The sequence below is a fragment of the Pipistrellus kuhlii genome, unplaced genomic scaffold (assembly GCF_014108245.1).
Source record: "Pipistrellus kuhlii isolate mPipKuh1 unplaced genomic scaffold, mPipKuh1.p scaffold_m20_p_12, whole genome shotgun sequence".
Taxonomy (NCBI): domain Eukaryota; kingdom Metazoa; phylum Chordata; class Mammalia; order Chiroptera; family Vespertilionidae; genus Pipistrellus; species Pipistrellus kuhlii.
The window spans coordinates 30489531-30508645 of NW_023425427.1; the positions used below are offsets into that span (position 1 = coordinate 30489531).

Below are 19115 nucleotides of genomic sequence, written 5' to 3' on the forward strand. Positions count from 1 at the left end.
TGAGTTTATGGAAACAAGCATTGAAGATATTTCTATAATCTTACTGAAGGTCAACATGACAGTATTTAGCAGACTATACCCTCCTATTCCCCGACAAAAAGTATGTTATGTCTAATCCAACAGTTCTGCCTCTAGGAATTCATGCCAAAGAAATAATCGGAGATGCAGTATGGTGTAGCAGAAGGTTCCACTCAGTGGTCATGCAGACCTCGTTTGAATCCTGACTGCCACCAATTTGCTGTGTGCCCTTGAGGAAGTGTCTAAGCCTCTCTAATCTTCAATTTCCTCATCTGTAAAATGGGAAAGATGAAAATTCCTACTAACTCTAGTTCTGTAAATGGGAGAATCCACATAATGTGGCTATCACAAGTGCTTATACTAAGCATTCAACAAACAATGATTATATTAACTATGGGCATTTGATAGATGAAAATACTGTTTATAATTATGAAAAACTAGTCTAATCCACCAATAATGAGGGTTTAGTTACATTCCAATCTATCACATGTTACAATATTTTGTTAGCAAAATTGTATTTTGGAAGATAAGAAAAATGTTCATTATAGTTTAAGGATATAAAACTAAATATGAGATGTATCTAATATAATTTCTAATATATTATTAGCATTGAATGTGTTTTTAAAGTGTTTAGAACAGTTCCTGGCATATTGTAAGTGTTCAACACACACACACATAAAGACAAAGTACTGTTTGGGATATATTTTGTATTTTCTATAATAAGCATTTGTTAGATTTCTGTATTTTTAAAATATATATTTTCTTGGTTTTAGAGAGGAAGGGAGAGAGGGAGAGATATAGAAACATTTTGATGATGAGAATCATTGATTGGCTGCCTCCTACTGGGGACCAAGCCCGCAACCCAGGCATGTGCTCTTAGCCGGAATTGAACCTGGAACCCTTTAGTCCGCAGGCCGAAGCTCTATCCATTGAGCAAAAACTAGCCAGGGCTATATTTTCTATAATAAGCATTTGTTAGTTTTTTGTTCAAAAATGGCTAGAAAATAAAAAATGTTCATCAGTGCTATAGAGTGGAGTTATAAGAGGTTTTAATTTTCTATTTCATGTTCTCTATGATGTTTGTGTATTTAAGTGATCATATAGTTAGGTAAATTTTAAAATAGTCTCATTTTTAGGGTGGGAGGGGAGGAAAGACAGTTAAGCAGAGGTCATTACTCCAAAAATGATAAGGAGATGTCCAATAAAGACATGAAAAGATGTTCAATATCCTGAGCCATTAAGGAAATGCAAATCAAAACAACAGTTGGATACCATTTCACACCAACTAGGATGGATAAAATTTAAAAGATAGACATTGCCGAAACCAGTTTGGCTCAGCGGACTGAAAGGTCCCAGGTTCGATTCCCATCAAGGGCATGTACCCGAGTTATGGGCACATCCCAGTAGGGGGTGTACAAGAGGCAGCTGGTCGATGTTTCTCTCTCATTGACGTTTCTAGCTCTCTATATCTCTCCCTCTCTGTAAAAAATCAATAAAATATATTAAAAAATAAAAAAAAAATAAAAGATAGACATTAACAGGTGTTGACGAGGACGTAGAGAAATTGAAACCCTAATTTGGCATTTAAAATCTGTTGTACTATAGCCTACAAGTCCTGCTGCTTAATTCTTTAATAATGTATCGTAATAACCTGAAGATTAGTCTTGTTTTGTTTTTCCAACTAGAAGTTTATCTGCTTCCATTTTGCTCACCTTTTAAATCCAATAAACAGTCTTGTTTTTTATTTCTTCATGACTCACCAGAGGTGGCCTCTATAATAAATTTATGTGGCTATGAATAAATTCTTTTAGGATTTAAAGGAGATGTTTAAAACATTTCACTGATATAACTTGACCATCCTAGCAGGGAATAAGTTTATCCCTCAGTACTAATCACTTCATTAATTAAATTGTTAATTCAGTCATTCATAAAATACTTACATGTCCACTCTGAGGCCAGTGGGTATGGAGACAGATAAGTATCTTTTTCTTTAAAAATATATATATATTTTATTGATTTTTTTTGTTTGTTTGTTTTTTTTTTACAGAGAGGAAGGGAGAGGGATAGAGAGTTAGAAACATTGATGAGAGAGAAACATCGATCAGCTGCCTCCTTCACACTCCCTACTGGGGATGTGCCTGCAACCAAGGTACATGCCCTTGACCAGATTCAAACCCAAGACCCTTGAGTCTGTAGGCCGACGCTCTATCCACTGAGCCAAACCAGTTAGGGCCAGGTAAGTATCTTAAAGAACTTGTAGAGTTTGGTGGGATAAAAAAGTTGCACTGAAAATTCTATAAAATATAAATATATGTGTATATGTGTGTATATATGGTGAAGCCCACAGGAAGTATGGAGATTCAGAAGAGGAAAATATTTATTGTAGGGAAGAAAAGAGTTTGTGAGAGGTGGAGAGGGATCTTGGTACAGGAGAAGGCATTTGCTTGGAACTTTTAAAAAATAGGTAAAGGAGCCTTTTGACATTGTGCTGTCTATCTTGTTCACTGTTGACAAGTATGTCTTTTTTCCTTAGCTGGTTGGAAAAATCCTCTGGTGGAACATGGTAGATCAGTGTACCCATTTGTGTTTGTTACCTGTTCAAGTTACTGCCAAATAATTTAATTTTTCATAAATGCTGCTTTAATTTTTTCCCCCATTCCATTTCAAATTGTTTAGTTTGCAGGATTGCTAATACATTTAAACAATTCATTGCTGAATTTAATCTAATTTACCTTTAAAAAATTATCATTGATATTAAGTGAGTTGAGATGAATAGTAAGTAATAGTCATGAACTCTTGAAATTTACTGTTACTCACAAGTCATCTTTTTGTACTAAGCCTTTAGAATTAAGTAGTGAGCAAAACAGACATGGTCTTTGCCCTCAAGGCACTTATAGTGAAGAACAAATAATTACATTGAGTCTGTTATGGTAAGTTAGATATAGTAAAGGTTCATTAAATATCAAAGGAATTTTACATCAAAATAACCTCTGAATTTATATTTCCCTTCGGTGTGTGTGTGTGTGTGTGTGTGTGTGTGTGTGTGTGTGTGTGTGTAAAATCTCCAGTTATTTTATAAGGGAATGTCGAAACTAGCATTTACTGAGCTTCCACTCAGCAACAGCACTGTGTATACACTCTATACAAACTAGTGGTAGGAATGGTGTTATAAAACACACACACTCACATAAAGGACAATTAAAGCAAGGCATTAATGGAGAAAGAAAAATTTGGGAAGTTTTTCGTCTCACCTTTCTTTCTTCTTTTTACAAGATTCTTCTTGATGAACTATCTTCTACTAAACACTGGGCATCCATGCACGTTTCAGACCACAGCGGATTTCACTACCGCCAGTTTTTGCTAAAGTCTTTGACTAGCCAAACTGTGAAAGACAGTTCTGTGTTGGAGCAAAACCCTTTGAGAAGTGAGCCAGCCCAACTCCTTCCACAAGATGAAGCAGCAGCAGCTTCCACAGAGGAACCGAGGATAAATATTCCCCATCTTCTAGAGAAAGAAGTTGAATTCACCACTGATCTGATTGATTCCTACCCAGGACATGAGACCCTTTGGTGTCATAGGTAAGAGAAGGGAAAATTCATTTCTTTCATGAAGCTTGTGTGTTCTTATGAGACCTACAGAGGTCTTGCATCTGAGGCCTGCCTGCGTGGGTAAACATGTGATCTGCTTATGGAGCTTTGCCTCAGTGATTTGGAGGAGTTTGTGTAACCATATCCTCTTCCTCAGGATCATCATCAATAAGCGTTTTCCTCGTGTAGATGTATGTTTGCCTACAGCTTAGCGTGGTGGTATTCACCATTGACTGTACAGCGAAATAATATGTTACTTCCAAACTAAAAGTAGAAGTTTCTGCGTGTCTTCCTTGGAGATATTGATATTTAGCGTATCAGGGATGTTGCACTACCATTTGTTTTTTTAAAATACAAATAAAAAATCCTAACAATTAAATAGGATATACAGTTAGACCATTCATTAGTCACCGAGACTAGCTAAACTTCATTGTTCTTCAGACCATTATCTATATAATAAATGCCTAAGCAACCATTATGGCTTATGCATTTATTATATAGAATGACTGATGGCTAAAATACGCACTGAGCACCATGGGGGCAGATACTCAATGCAGGAACTGCCCCCTAGTGGTCAGTGCACTCCAACAGAGGGAGCACTGCTCAGCCAGAAGCCAGGCTCACAGCTGGCCAGCACAGCAGCAGTGGCGGGAGCCTCTCCTGCCTTAAGGCAGCAGCGCTAGGGAGCAGCAAGCCGAGCGGTATGGAGTGAGGGGTTCTGGACTACCAGAGGAGGCAGGCCAGGCTGAGGGACTCCACCCCAGTGCACGAATGTAGTGCATTGGGCCTCTAGTTAAGTATTATCTCTTTGACACTTCTTTTGTGTGTGTGTGTGTGTGTGTGTGTGTGTGTAAATAAACTGTACTTTGGCTATGTAACACAATTTTAGAAAATTCTGAGGAAGGGTTAGGAAATTCATAATTTGAGTTCTGAGCACGTTTGACAGTACAGCAACTTCATGTTGGAAAGAAGTCCACATACGGGAACCCCTGATTTATTTTGGATCATCTAATTAGAGGCAACTTCATCTTTACAAATGCAAATTGTACTTCAGGTCATTGTATTCCGGTTGTAAACAAAAGACTTGCCTGTACTAGATAGGAAATGGGAATTTTAAATGTTTTAATATTTTTAAAGTTAATTGAGATTTGTCTCCTTTTCCCAGTCTAGATATAGTTAGAAGATGGAATAATCTCCCCTCTTTGGCACTTTTATAAATATAGAAAATTTTTTTTCTTTTAAAAACAAGACACTCTTATTCCACATTTTCAAGAGACAAGACAGATTTTGACATGTGTCATTTTGGTGTTACAAATTATTTTGTTGCTGTTTTATATTTAGGCATATTAATAACAAGACTCAGAGGATTTTAAAAATCTATTTGTGTTTGCGAGAAGCTAGATTAATGGAGCAGAAACTGTCTTTGTTCATGTAAAGATTAATTGGAGTTTGGGATAGGCGTGGGGAGAAGAGATAATTGGGATGGCCTATCTACCTACAGCCAGCGTTCTACTATAGAGTCATTGCCCCAAGGCAGTTTATCTGTCCTTTAAGTTGTGTCCTCTATATGGTGGGTGTATGTTCCCTGTTTACTCCCAGATATGCTGGGAAAATGGATAGTATTATCTTTTTAAGGGCTTAGAGTTACTGATATGCTGGTGAGATAATACGACCTGGATCCTATATAGTTTATCATATTGTGTAGAGTAGATGTGCACTCCACTGCGTCAGATTTTTGGAGATTAGGCACATGGGTCTTCATTTTCAACAATAATCCCCCATGATTCTAAGGGCAGGAGACCAGCTCTGCTTAGGGGAAGAATAGCAACTGTGTCTTGTAACATACTTCATTTGGAGCCCAGCACACCCCTAATGCATGTGGATTTTTAATGAGACTGAGTGATGTATTTAGGGGAAGTTCACGTGGTTTCTACATAATAAGACCAACTACAGCAGATTGTTCTTATTAAAGAAAGTATTGGATAGAGGCCATGGACTAAGCCCTAGAGGAGCTATTTTATCCCTTTGCTTCGGAATCACTTGTCTTTTGGGATATCAACAAGGTTTGTATTTTAATTTATAGTGGAGATTGGGCTAAGACCTAATTTTGGTTTTATATTACAGTTTACAAAGAACAACAACTTGAAGTGATTGTCATCATCTCAGTTAATGCTATTTAAAAAGCTTTCTCACAAACCGGTAATCTGGACTTGTAAGGCTAGTAAAATACCCAGAGACTTCATCATAACTATTATTCCTCCTTTTGCCAGATAACTCTGGGTTATGAATGGAGCAGTGACTGAGTACTGTACGTTTTGAAATGATCAACTTAGTTTTTTGTTTCCTTGAAAAGCTTGACCATGTGATGTGATCATTTCCCCCCCTTATTCCCTCTCACTCCCTCCTTTTTCACAGGCGGCATGTTTTCTACCTTCAGCATCACTTAAGCGGTAGTTTTCCTCACAGTATGACCACATTGTCAACTGCAGACAGCCTTGTGGGGACTTCAAGTGACTTGCACCACATCCCAACAGGCCCTCGCACAGCTCAGGCAATGGAAGTGGATGGATTGAGTGACTCAAGCAAGCAAGGCTATTCCCAGGAAACAAAACGCTTGAAGCGGACCCCAGCTCCACATTCTGTAGGCTTGGAAATGGAACATAGGTTCATCGATCAAGTGTTGTCCACTTGCCGGAATGTAGAGCAGGCCAGGTTTGCCAATGCATATAGGAAATGGCTGGGTACGTTGGGTCAATGAAGAAGGTGGACTATTCCTGCAAGGTTCCCCTTTTAGTGCAATATTGCTTTCCTTTCTTATTTACATAGCTGCATGAACCGTCTGCTATTAGCTAACCACATATTCTTCATCTTCAGGTTAAAAATCCAAGACCTTTCATCTTATTTATTTTGTTAAGAACTGGCATTCCTTTGGGGACAAAATAATTGTGTACTTTCTTCCTGCTAAACAGTGAGTCTTCTCGTCCTTTCTATTTCTAGACTTGTATATTTCTAAAAGAAGCCTTTCAGGCTTCTTATTTGGTTCTCCTAGCTAGTTCAACACCTCCACCCATCTCTGGATAGACTAATTTTTTAAAAAATTAAAAATGTATGTTGTAGTTAAGCTTAGAAACAGTACAAATGCAAAATTACCCAATCTAATTGTTGTTTTGAGAATCAAATAGCCAGATGGATGGTTATGTGAATATACAAACCATTTCTTTCTCTAACATGTTTTACAAGTTATAGACCAAGATAACCAAAGTCAGACTGTTGGAACTTATATGAAAAACATGCTTCCGATGTAATCCATTTTTAAAATGGTATTTTAAAAATAATAATAATTTTAAGAGTTTATGTAATTGCAGTACTGGAAAATTGTTTTTATTACTAGTTTTGATAGATTGTTTTTAACCTCAAATTTGGTATATGCCAAAAACATTTAGATCAATGCTTATAAAATCAACTAAAAAAATCTGGAATGCCATTTTTAGTTATTACTACTTATTTTCCTTCCAATTTACCATAAAAAATGGGAGAAATAATGCATAGAAATGTATCCATAAAAAGTTTCCTTTTTAAAAACTTAAGTTATTGAGGATACACTGGATAAACTACAAAATTTTTATGAAATGATTATTAAAGATTTACTGGCAAAAGCCAGGGAGACAGAATAATTTTGAAGGTTAATTCTTTAATCTTTATTTTAAAAAATAAAACAATTAAAAAACTTTGATACTAAACTTATCAGGGATGAGATACCAAAGTATCCACCTTATAGCTATCTTTTACCTTTTCAATAACAAGGGCTGTTTTTTTTCAGGTTGGTTGGGCTGAGGGTGGAGTTAGAGGGGTAGCAGGTAATGTCTATTTTCCATTATTATATTTTCTGTTATTATTATATTTCCCATTCATAAGAGGTCTGTGTTCCTTATTTCCACATACCTGTCTCTTTATTTTCCCAATCTGTTCCTTATTTTTGGTCACTTTCTCCTTTGTCTGTTTTTCCTTATCTGTGTTGTTTCAGGGACATATTCTGAAGATATTCTTCCCTATTTCCAATGAATTCCATATTCCATTAAACACACGCACACATGAAATATGAATATGAGCTGCTCCTCTAAAAGTTCCTCTGGTGATGGAAGCTGTCTTGCCCTGTGTATGTAAAGAATGTGAGTCATAGTGGCAGAAACCATTGTGGCCACCATGTTTTATATGTTCTCCTTTACTAGCTAGGGCACCCATAGTGCAAAGAGATGATGTAGGGAAAGGCAGACCTTTCCTATCACTGTTATGGAAACTCTGGAATTCAATGAGACATATTGCTGTAAGAGAAAAGAATAAGTCCTTTACTTATGCATCATGATTTTGTTGAGTGGCAAAATGTTGAGACTTAAGAACACTAGAAAAATTCTCCAGGCTGGTTCCTATAGACAGAAGGTGCTCTTACCTCTGAGGGCAAAATTATCCTTTTGTAGCTTTTACAGTATTTTAGTGAGAAAATAATTGTCATTATAAACATAATTCCATGGCCCTTTGTGTGCAAGGCATATTTTGAATCAAATACCTCAAAGATAAACCATTAATTTGTGATCTTCAGCATCTACAGGTACTGAGGGGAAATTACAAAAGAGATGGCATGGGAAATTCAGCTCATTCCACTAATATATGTTGCCAAATTCTGGCTTCACTCAGTATTACCTTTTTTCTAAGCATCATTTTAAGTAGCCCAACTTGAAGGGCTTCTAAATTCTTTAATGTTAGAATGTTCAGGACATGAATATAGAAAGAAAAAAAAATCTGTGAAACAGCAGCTAAAATTTATCGTGCTCCACATTAAAAAATATATTTGTATTGATTTCAGAATAAGGAAAAGAAGGGAGAAGAAGAGAGAGAGATAAACATCATTGGTGAGAGAGAATCATAGATTGGCTGCCTTCTGCATAGGATCCTCTACTAAGGAACTAGCAACTTAGGCATGTGCCCTGACTGAGAACTGAACCATGACCTCTTGGTTCTAAGGTTGTCTGTCATTCAACCACTGAGCCACACTGGTCGGGTCACATTTTTTATACCTTTCACAGACGATCTTGCTCATCTTGTTAACTGTCTTCATCTGTTTTAAGTCTCTTAACTCACCACTTTCTGAAATCATGCAATTCTTTAATATCTTGGTCTCTCGTCCTCCTAATAAAGTTTTAAGGAGGAGTGAAAATACAAATATTCAGAGGGTACTGTTTGTACAACTTTTTTGTGCTGTTTTTAAAAATTTTATTTTTAAGTGTTCATCCACAGAAAAACCTAGTATTGTCCTATATGGTTGTATTTTTCCCCCCTAAATGGTTGACACCTAAACTCACTAGCTGTCGCATAATATCTCTTTGACTGAATGAGCTCATTCAGAGGAAAGGATGTATCTATTTTTTGGGATGTTAGTCTTCACTTACTTTCTATAAATATGTCATTGTTAAAAGATGGTTTAGGTTGACATACATTTCATCAAACTTTTACTGTAAGAATAGTACACCCAGTGGGTCATACATACCACTGACATGAAGAAACAGCTTGTCAATATCTTCACACCACCACTAATCCATCCTTTAGTGCACCTGTTTTGATAATACGGTGTTTCCAAATTCTACTTGCACATTGTGAAGGTTTGTTAAATATGTATTCAATTAATGAAGGACTAACTGTTTGAAGAGGGGAAAGATTGATCATGAGTGACTGGTGAGTTATGATTGAGAAATTAATGGATTAAAGCAATGGGCTGTGAATGAATGATATATTCTAGCTTTGTGATTCTTTAGTGGAGCTATTGCATATTGAATAAGTTAATTTTATATAGCAGTTTTGTTTAAGCTTGTTAAATCCCATCCAAGAAGTATAGCTCTGTAATTACCAATTAATTGTACTTTAATACATACTAAAAATCATAGGACTAATGAAGCCTGCTTGCATTAAGAACACTGTTTTCTGTTACGATGTTGCAGAAAAATCTTACCAATATAGCCAGAAGTCACTTAGGGGCATCTGAAGAAATTCTCTAATTGATCTGTACCAGTGGATGGATAGTCATTTTGTACTTCTCCTTTTCCCTTCCCAAACTTGAACTGTGGACTTTCTAGATATTTCTTAAACCTCTGTAAATCATTTTTTAAATTTAAGGATTTGGTACTTTATGTTCCATTTTTCTTTTCTAGGTTCTAGCATTTTATTGCCTTTTTGGAAACTATGGACACAGACTTTTAGTCATTTCTTATTCTTATGGTACGGTTCTAATTTTTAGTTAAAGGCTCCATGATTGATAGGACTAAATGTATACAGAATGTCACTAAAAGCCACTTAAATCTTCAGGTAAGGGCTTACGTAACAAGAGGTGGAAACTAGTTCTTGGATTTGTATGTGGCATTTTGTAGGAAAACATATATGGGGGTAGACCTTGTGTCATTTAGTAGATGCATTCAGGTCATATCAGCTCATGCTTATTGAGACACACACACTGAGAGAGAAGGGGGGGGAGAGAAAATATGTGTGTGTATAAAGAGAACTTTTAATATTGTTGAGAACAAGTTATCAGTCTAGTAATTTTATATAGCACAGATGGTATCTGACACAGGCGCTGAGTACAATTTGGGAGTGCAGCTACCACTTATACAATAATCTGTCTCAACCTCAGTTCCCTGAATTACAGAAGATGCTAAAGATTTAGTTAACCCAGGAAGTAACATATAATCTTTTTTCCCATAAAGCTTTTGTAAGCTTACAGTTATTTTGTTACTAGAAATTTTTATTTTAAAACTTAAATGTTTAAATTATGCTAGAAAATTTGAATAGCATTGTACCAACTGAACTTTTTGTCTTCTGAATAAATTTCTCAAATAGAACCACTGCAAATGCTGTCACTTTACAGACGTACCGCTGCTTCCCATGCTTGGGGGAACTCTGCCCTGTGCTCCTGTTCAATGAAGTGCATTGGGGCCCAGGGATCTTAGGCAGTTCAGTGTGATGCAGGCAGTAAGCAGGGAAAATCAGCCCAAGAAGTCTACTTAATATCACACAGTGTCTTTTAAAAATAACTATACATACTGTGTTAATTCGAGTGCCTTTCTTTTGTGGGGAGCAAGATTATATTTAAGTCTAATGTTCAGGTAAAAAATAGAGGACAGAAGTTTTATTGAACTGTTGATTGTGACTCATTCCAATTGCTAGGCATGGTTCCCATGGAGTATTTTATCTAATGAGATACTGATATGAGCAGATGGGATGATTTGGTTTGCATTTCATTAGTTATGTTTAAGCACCCTACCAAGAATTCATTCTTCTGTGGGGTTGAAGGCATCACATGTAAAGTATTGCATGTGTGTAATGAAACATCAGCCTGGAACCCACGCAGCCTGTGTTCAAAGGGAAACTGGCTCCTTCCGCTGAAAGAAATGCAGTATGATTGTCCTAAATGAATATTTTGCCTCACTTTAAGGACTTCCAAGAATTACCTCTCAAATCCAGGCCTATGTTAAGATAGTTGGAAGGAAAATTAATGGGAACTTTATCCTTTCAAATATTAGAGGAAAAGAAGCAAATACTGAGATGAAATTTCACATGTGGCATTTTATGTACTTTGGGTATGTAAAGGGGAGGGATGGGAATTCCATATTTCAAAATAGCAAATAATTTTTAATTGTAATTTTATAAAAATAAATAGCTAAGGATTCCAAAGTGCTTTTCAGAGGACTGTTGAATAACATATTCCAGTAATATATGTCATGTTCATAGTTGAGACAGAAAACCATTGTATCTGTTGGGATCTGGGGTTGGGGTAGCCTTCAGCTCCCAACTCTCCCGGCATGTTAACGCTGTAAAACCAAACTCTGGTAGGAAAAAGCAAAAGAGAGAAAAAGAGAGAGAAGGCAGCAGTTTCATCTGCTCATGAAACCTTGTGCTTCCAAGAATATAAGCTATATATATATTTTGTGCTTTGGGGCAATAATATGTTCCACAAAACTGACCCTGGCATTTCTTTTAAATTAGTCTGTTATTATTCCTCAGGGTGTAGAAGATTTAGTAAATTTAGGACAAAATTTTATATTCAGTGGCAAATAAGAAAAGGCAAAAATATGCTAAATATATTACTAGTTCTTAAAACGGTAGTGTACATAGTATTTTTTATGAACCACTACCAGTGCGGTAGCACATAGATGCTTCGTGACTGCCTCATTGTTCATCATGCTTCTTCAGTCCCTATGGCTCTATTAGGAATGTTCTCCACGTGTCTTGTCTGGAAACAATTATTTTTCATGTTTGACAGAGATAGGGGTGTTTCAGTGACATTTTCAGTTTTTGGAAATCCTACTGAGGAAAATGATTACTGTTTTCAAACTAACTGACAACTATTTTGCTTCTTAAAACTTCAGGTTCCCTAAAAGGGTGTTTTTTGTACATGTTCAATACATTGCATAGTGCTCCTTGTAGAAATACAACAGGTCAGAATTGTTAAAGGCCAGAAAATTGAAACTAGCTTTCCTCTGTCTTCTCACCATTATCCCTATTCTTAGTTTTAGGAGAAATGAAGTGCATAAGATACATAATCAAGTTCAAACATGCAAGGCAAAGACTGTAAGTGAAATTTAGGTACTTTTAAAGCATATGTGTATGTGTGTACACATATATATGTATGTACATCTTAATCAGATTCAGAACTTGAATTTATATTGTGGTTTTACAAAGAATTTTATCTAAGGATTTTTATTTTCGTATTTGCTTACAGTGCTCCTTTTTAAAGGCTTTTTTTTTTTTTTAGACCAACTCCCTCAAGCAAAATTGGGACCCTAACACAAGTACCCATTTGCCTGAATTAATCAGATATTAATGTAAAACGCTATTAAGTCTTTGGTTGCTCACAAACCATGATTTTCTGGCTTTTCTTCCATATCGTTAGGGAATCAGCCTTAATTTTATGTGTTTCAGTCACTTTCCTTAAAGTACTATGCACCGTACTTCAGATGGTTATTTTTGTCTTTATAAAGTAATCAATAATAAATTGAAGTTTCTTAATGTCAAAGGGATGAACAATTTTACATGTCCAGATGTTGACTCGTACAGCATTCAATAAAAAGTGCTCATACATTATCTTCCCTCACAAATATCATCTGGCATTTGAAGTAGGTCTTTTTTTCTTATTGGTTAAAGAAAGAGAGTAAACAATGCAGTCATAGTAGGTGCTCAATAAATAGTCATTTATTGATCTACTATCAAGATAATTGAGCTTTCAGAAAGGAGACTGTTGTCACCTTTCACTGAGGAGTCTATTTTTAGAGTAATATATGTTTGAAACTGAAAAATTACATCATGGGATATGAATTTTCAGGCTTATTTCGGTTGGCGTTAGTAACATGTAATGAAACTTGTTCATGTAGATTGGTCTGATAGGGGATGTGAAAAGTTGAAGTAGCTTTTTGTGCAAGGCACAGTAATAAATGCAGCTGTCTTCGTAGGCTGCTGAATGAGAGAGAACTGCTGTAGTCTTCTGCAATCAGTTTCTATTTGGTGTATCCAGTATTACCTGGTTTGAATTCTGTTTATTTCCCCCTAAATCTTGGTTGCTCTCCAGTATCTTAAAAGTGGTGGTGATAAAATATTAATTAATTTCTTGCTACTTTTCTCAGAACATCTTTAAAGTAAGGGAGACATTTTTATGAATGATATAGTAGTTTCAGAATCTGCTCATTTGTGGCTTTCAGAGCATTTTGGAATGCTCTGTAATTCTAATGGAAATTAGAAACAGATTTAAACAATTAAACATTCCAGCCTGAGCTGTGAGGAGCAGAGTGTGGAGCATAGTTGTAATTGGGTATTGGCTCCCGAAGAGGTTCCTGATGCATGACTCTGAGGCTGGCTTCTGGCTGGGGTGACCACTGGCAGTATTGTGATTTGGTGTGTGTTGTTCCTAGGAGAATAATGGAATGTGCACTAGATTAACTTGTTTTTAAGTTGGACAGAATAAAAGTTGAGGTATTATAAGCATGCCAAATATTTATACACTCAATTATAAAAACTAGAAAAAGAAAGGAGAAGAAAATGATGAAAGGTCAATGATTTTTTTTTTTTCAGTAGCTTTTAAAATTTTTTAAATGCAAATCTCTTGGACACTAGGCTGTTGCTTCAACACTGAGAGACTTTAAGGGATAGTTCTCAGATACTATATTCTGCTATTAGAATTCGCCATGCGTATTAATTTGACATTACTTGAAGATTTTCCCAAAAAATGGAGTATTTAAATAAGGTGCAGTCAATATTGTGTTAAGATTCTCTTACAGGTTATGGTTAAATAGACAAGTTACATATAGGATCTGTGGTGCAAGGTCAGATCCTGGGCATTAAATGTTTGGCTAATAATTTATTTCCCTGAAGATAATAATTGTCTTCATTCTGATTGCATTGCTATTTAAGAAAATCTGTCCTTCTCCACACCCTAAAAAACAGTCATTGAATTTCCTTCAATTCTCACCATATAATAATTGACACTTTTAAGGATTATTTTTACCCTTGAACTGTATACTTTGCAGAAGGGTAAAAATAAATTCTGCAGTAATGTGTATGCAGAGGGTGCTCATGTGTTCTGGGAGTCAGTACTCCACAGTGCTTAAAGTATGATGCTAAGTTCTAAGGCTAATGTCATAATTAGAGATTGCCTACATCAGCTCTATCCAATAGAAATGAATGTGAGCCACATATGTAATTTTTAATTTTTTAAAAAGGTGAAATTAATGTTAATATTTTTATTTAATCCAATATATTAAACATGTTGTTATGTAAGTATGTAATCAGTATACAAAATTATTGAGATATTTTACCTCTTTTTTTTAAATTTAGCATTGTATTCAGAGTGCATCTCAGTTCTGACTAGCTACATTTCAAGTGCTCCAATAGCCACATGTGGCTAAGGGCTACTATATTGGACAGTGCAGATTCATAGGGTACAAAGTATGACTTTATTTTAAATTGGGAGATGGTAAAAGGTGGGGCATGAAATTATGGTACTTTAAAAATTATTTACTATACTTAGAAAAGTATCTAATAGGATTATCCACTCATTTTCCTTCATTTTAAATTTGCTCTAGAAGTAGACTTACCCTGTTTCAGTTTGCCAAGTATTACATAAGAAGGAAGAAATTCCATGCCATGTAAAATACCATGATATACTACTTATAACAACACATTATCAATAATACATTTTTCATTGAGTTCACTAAATTCTGTCCTGTTTCTTCAAAATAATAGCTTAAATTGCATGTTAATTGTATGTCTGTATTTTTTTATATTCTTACTATACAATAATGTGTATTAACAGACAGCCTTAGGATTCTGATCTTCCTATGTAGCTGTCTCCTAGTACTTACTAGTACACTTACTAAGTTGTAATAAATGGCAGAAAAGTAGAATGACCCTTTTTTTTCTATTAGATTTGTTTTTATCATGTGATCATCATGTACCAAGCCAGCTATAAATTACTGTATTTCCGTAGAACATGGAAAATAGTGTTTATGTCTTATCTTGCTAAATGTTTGCAGTTTCTAAGTAAACTTCTCATCTCCTGAAACGAGTGTCATGCGATTTTATTGTTAACTTGCAGTGGTGGTTTAAACTCTACTCCCATCCACCAGCCTGTCTGTCCTGTGGAACTGCTCTGTTGGCGGGAGTGGGGAAGGCTCTGAGCTGTTGCCTAAGTGACCAGTGAGTTCACTTAGGCAACAGCTCAGAAAGAATATTTGCAGAAAGAATAAAAAACGTCATTTGTGTCAAGGATATATATAACAGAAATGTCAAAAGCAAGTTAGAAATATTGTCACCGTCTTTAGGGTGTATTAACAGTGACTAATTGACTTATGCAAGCCATTATAACTAGATATGCTTTTTCAATATTTCAAATGAAGTTACTAGCAGGGAATGAGTCAGTTATTTTAGTGTTATACCCCATGTATTTTTAATCTGGAGTCTCACTTCTATATACAGGGTGTTCCCCCCAAAATGCATACATACTTACACAGCTGATAGCTTAATTTTGAAAATGAAATATAGTTTAATAAAGAATGCCTTTATAATTGTTCATAGTTTATGTATACTTTATTGGGATACCCTATATTAGAAGTTAGAGACACAGCATTCAGAATTACTTAGGTGGTAGAATAAAAGAGACTGAAAAGTATTTGATAAAGTTGACACTTCTTCATTCAGATTTTAAATGTTTTAAAAGGATGTTTGTGGGAAAGGTCTTTTATAACTTTGTCCCATGACTATTTAGGATTATATTACAAATAATACACTACTATTATCTGCATCTATTTTTGGTAGGAAACATGATATAGAATATATTTTGCATCATATCAAGGTACCACAAACTGTTTAAAAGCATTGTGTTGTTTTTGTTTTGATATCGAGGAAAGGGAACTATCTTACTAAAGACAGTCTTGATAGTAACCAGAGTATATAAGACGTTTGACTACAATTAATACTAGTCAAAGCATCTCTAGGAAATGGAATGTTTCTTGAAATGAAAGATAAACAATAGTAACAGAGGCAGTATGATGCATTGGCCAGTTAGCAGTTGTCTACAGTTAGTACCACTTTCCTCATGTTGGAAGCTCAGGATTTTTCTTTTAATGCTTTTTTTTTTTTTTTAGGTGAAGAAGTGGTGTTATTAAAAAAATGGCATGGCACCTATATTCTCCACTCTAAAATGGCTAGGTTGGGCATCAGCTTCACTTATAGTATGCTCTTTGTAAATGAAAAGTACAGTATCTTTATATGTGTCTTGTGTCAAACTAGAAGTTGAAAATAGAAGCAATAATGTCTGCAGTATTTCATAGATTTCTAGCTGCCAGGAAGAATTCTTTACCATTTCTTAATTATATGAACAATAGACAAATAATACTTTTGAATTTACACTTTTATCAGAATCCTCTGGTGATATAAAAATTTTTGTATTCGATTCCTCATATACCTCTCACAGTAATTACTAGTATAGTCTGCTTTCAGTGGAGGGGAGCTAACTGGGCTGAAATGGCCATCCATCATATTTTTATAGTCTATTCCTTAAGTTGCCAGTGATCTCCCTAGACACACTGTTGAGAACATTTGAAGGGGTAAATAAATGGGATTGTTGCAGCATCAGTCACCCCATTTGTTTTATTTTCAAGGAAATTTTGAAATCCTACCATCTACTAAGGTCCCCTGAAGCAAAATTAATCACAAGTTCTCTTTTGTCTGTAAGTGGGGACACATCTAACTTGTGGCATTGATCTGTTACGTGTCTTATGTTATTTCATGTGAAGAAAAACTTTAATTAAACCAGATTGTGTAGTATTTATAGGGATGAAATCAAAATAAGAGATTCGGTAAATTGGAATTTTCCTATAATATACTATGAACCCATAAAAACAATATATGTAAGTACATGTAAAAAGCCAATTAATTTTTATTTATTTTGTAATCCTCACCTATGGATATTTTTCCAATGATTTTTTTTTTTTTTTTTAGAAAGAGGGAAAGACAGAGACATCAATGTGAGAGAAACACCAATTGGTTACCTCCTACAGGAGCCCTGACCAGGGTCTGTGCTGGGGAGAAGCCTGCAATCCAATGCCCTTGACCAGAATTGAACCTAGAACCTTTTGGTCTGCAGTCCAGTGCTCTATCTACTGAGAAAAACGGGCTAGGGTGCAAATTAACTTTTTAAAGTAAGTTAGAGAGTACTGGAGGACTCTGTAAAGTTCTAATTTAAATTTTTTATTTTATTTTTTAATATATTTTATTGGTTTTTTTACAGAGAGGAAAGGAGAGGGATAGAGAGCCAGAAACATCAATGAGAGATAAACACTGACCAGCTGCCTCCTGCACATCCCCCACTGGGGATGTTCTTGCAACCAATGTTCATGCTCTTGACCGGAATCGAACCTGGGACCTTTCAGTCCGCAGGCCAACGCTCTATCCACTGAGCCAAACTGGTTTGGGCATGATTTAAAATTTTTAAATTCCCATTTCCAATATGGCATGACCAACACCCCTACTGAATACAACTAAAAATGTTGGAAAAACTAGATACCTTCAAAGTTTCTACTGAAACTGCATAACACCAATAGAAAAAGTCTTAAAAGTAACAGAAGATAAAAGGCATTAAACCAATAGCTGACTTCTTGTAAGCAACATTTAAAATTAGAAGACAGTGGGAATGATACATTCAGTGTGCTAGAAATATGTAACTGAGTTCGTAATGTTGCAGGATACAAATAAAATTGTATTTTTATACTTGCAATGAAAAATATAGAAATAAAGTTAGGAAACCAATTCCACTTACAGTAGCATCAAAGAAAATAAAATACATCAGAATAAACTTAACACGTATAAAACATATTTTCTGAAAATGATAGAAGTGTTGAAATAAAGAATATCTAAATAATTGGAAAGCCGTCCTATGTTCATAGGTCAAAACACTTAGCATTATTAGATGGCAATACTATTCAAACTGATATACAGATTCAGCATAATCCCTATCAGAATCTCATCTTTCTTTTTAGAAATTGACAAGCTGATTATAAAATTCACTTGGAATTGCAAGGGGTCAAAAATAGTTATCACAATTATAAAAAAGAAGATCAAAGTAGGAGGAATCACAGTTCCCAATTTTAAAAATGACTCCAAATCAAGGTGCTGACATAAGGACTGATATAGAGATCCATGGAATAGAAAGTCCAGGGGGAAAGTACAAGTACAGTCAATTGTTATATGACAAAGTTGCCACCACCTTCAATGGAGAGCAGGGAAACAGTCTTGTCAATAAATAATTTTGGGACAGCTGAACATCGGTATGCATGGGAAAGAATTAATTTGGATTCCTATCTCACACCAATCACAAAAATTAACTCATAAGAAGATTAAAGGCCTAAATGTAAGCTAAAACTACAAAACTTTCAGAAGAAAACATACATGCAATTCTTTTAATTTAATTTAATTTAATTTAATTTTTTTATTTTTTACAGAGGAAGGGAGAGAGTTAGAAACGTCGATGAGAGAGAAACATCGATCAGCTGCCTCTTGCACACCCCCCACCGGGGATGTGCCCGCAACCAATGTTCATGCTCTTGACCGGAATCGAACCCGGGACCTCCCAGTCCGCAGACTGACGCTCCACTGCTGAGCCGAACCGGCCCCAGCACGTGCAATTCTTTGTGGCCTTTTATTGGGCATTTTTTTTTTTTTTAGATGTGACAAAAGCACAAATAATGAAAAAATAGGTAAGTTGGACTTCTAAACCAAAAACTTTTGTATTTCAAATGATATTATCAAGAAAGTGAAAAGGAAAACCACAGAACAGGAAAGAATATTTAAATGATATATCTGATAAGAGATTAGTCTCCGAAGTATATTTTTAAAAAGCACTTACAACTCAATAATAAAAAGCAAATGATCTAGTAAGTAATGAGTCTTCATAGAAGATTACAAATGTCCAATAAGCAC

The 19115-nt window shown here is 35.3% G+C and overlaps 1 protein-coding gene across 5 annotated transcripts in view; it reads left to right on the forward strand.

The window, feature by feature from the left end:
• The window catches only part of PTAR1 (protein prenyltransferase alpha subunit repeat containing 1), a 45761-nt gene extending 30560 nt beyond the window's left edge, over positions 1–15201 (forward strand). For 2 of the 5 annotated variants that reach the window (XM_036433855.2, XM_036433852.2), the window contains 2 exons: positions 3292–3596; positions 6021–15201. In XM_036433855.2, coding sequence (XP_036289748.1) covers positions 3292–3596; positions 6021–6363 — 648 coding nt within the window. In that variant the 3' untranslated portion in view covers positions 6364–15201. Of the gene's footprint in view, positions 1–123; positions 656–3291; positions 3597–6020 lie in introns of those variants that run through there. The other 3 variants (XM_036433854.2, XM_036433859.2, XM_036433858.2) reach the window with 3 other exon arrangements.
• The last annotated feature ends 3914 nt before the right edge of the window (positions 15202–19115 follow it).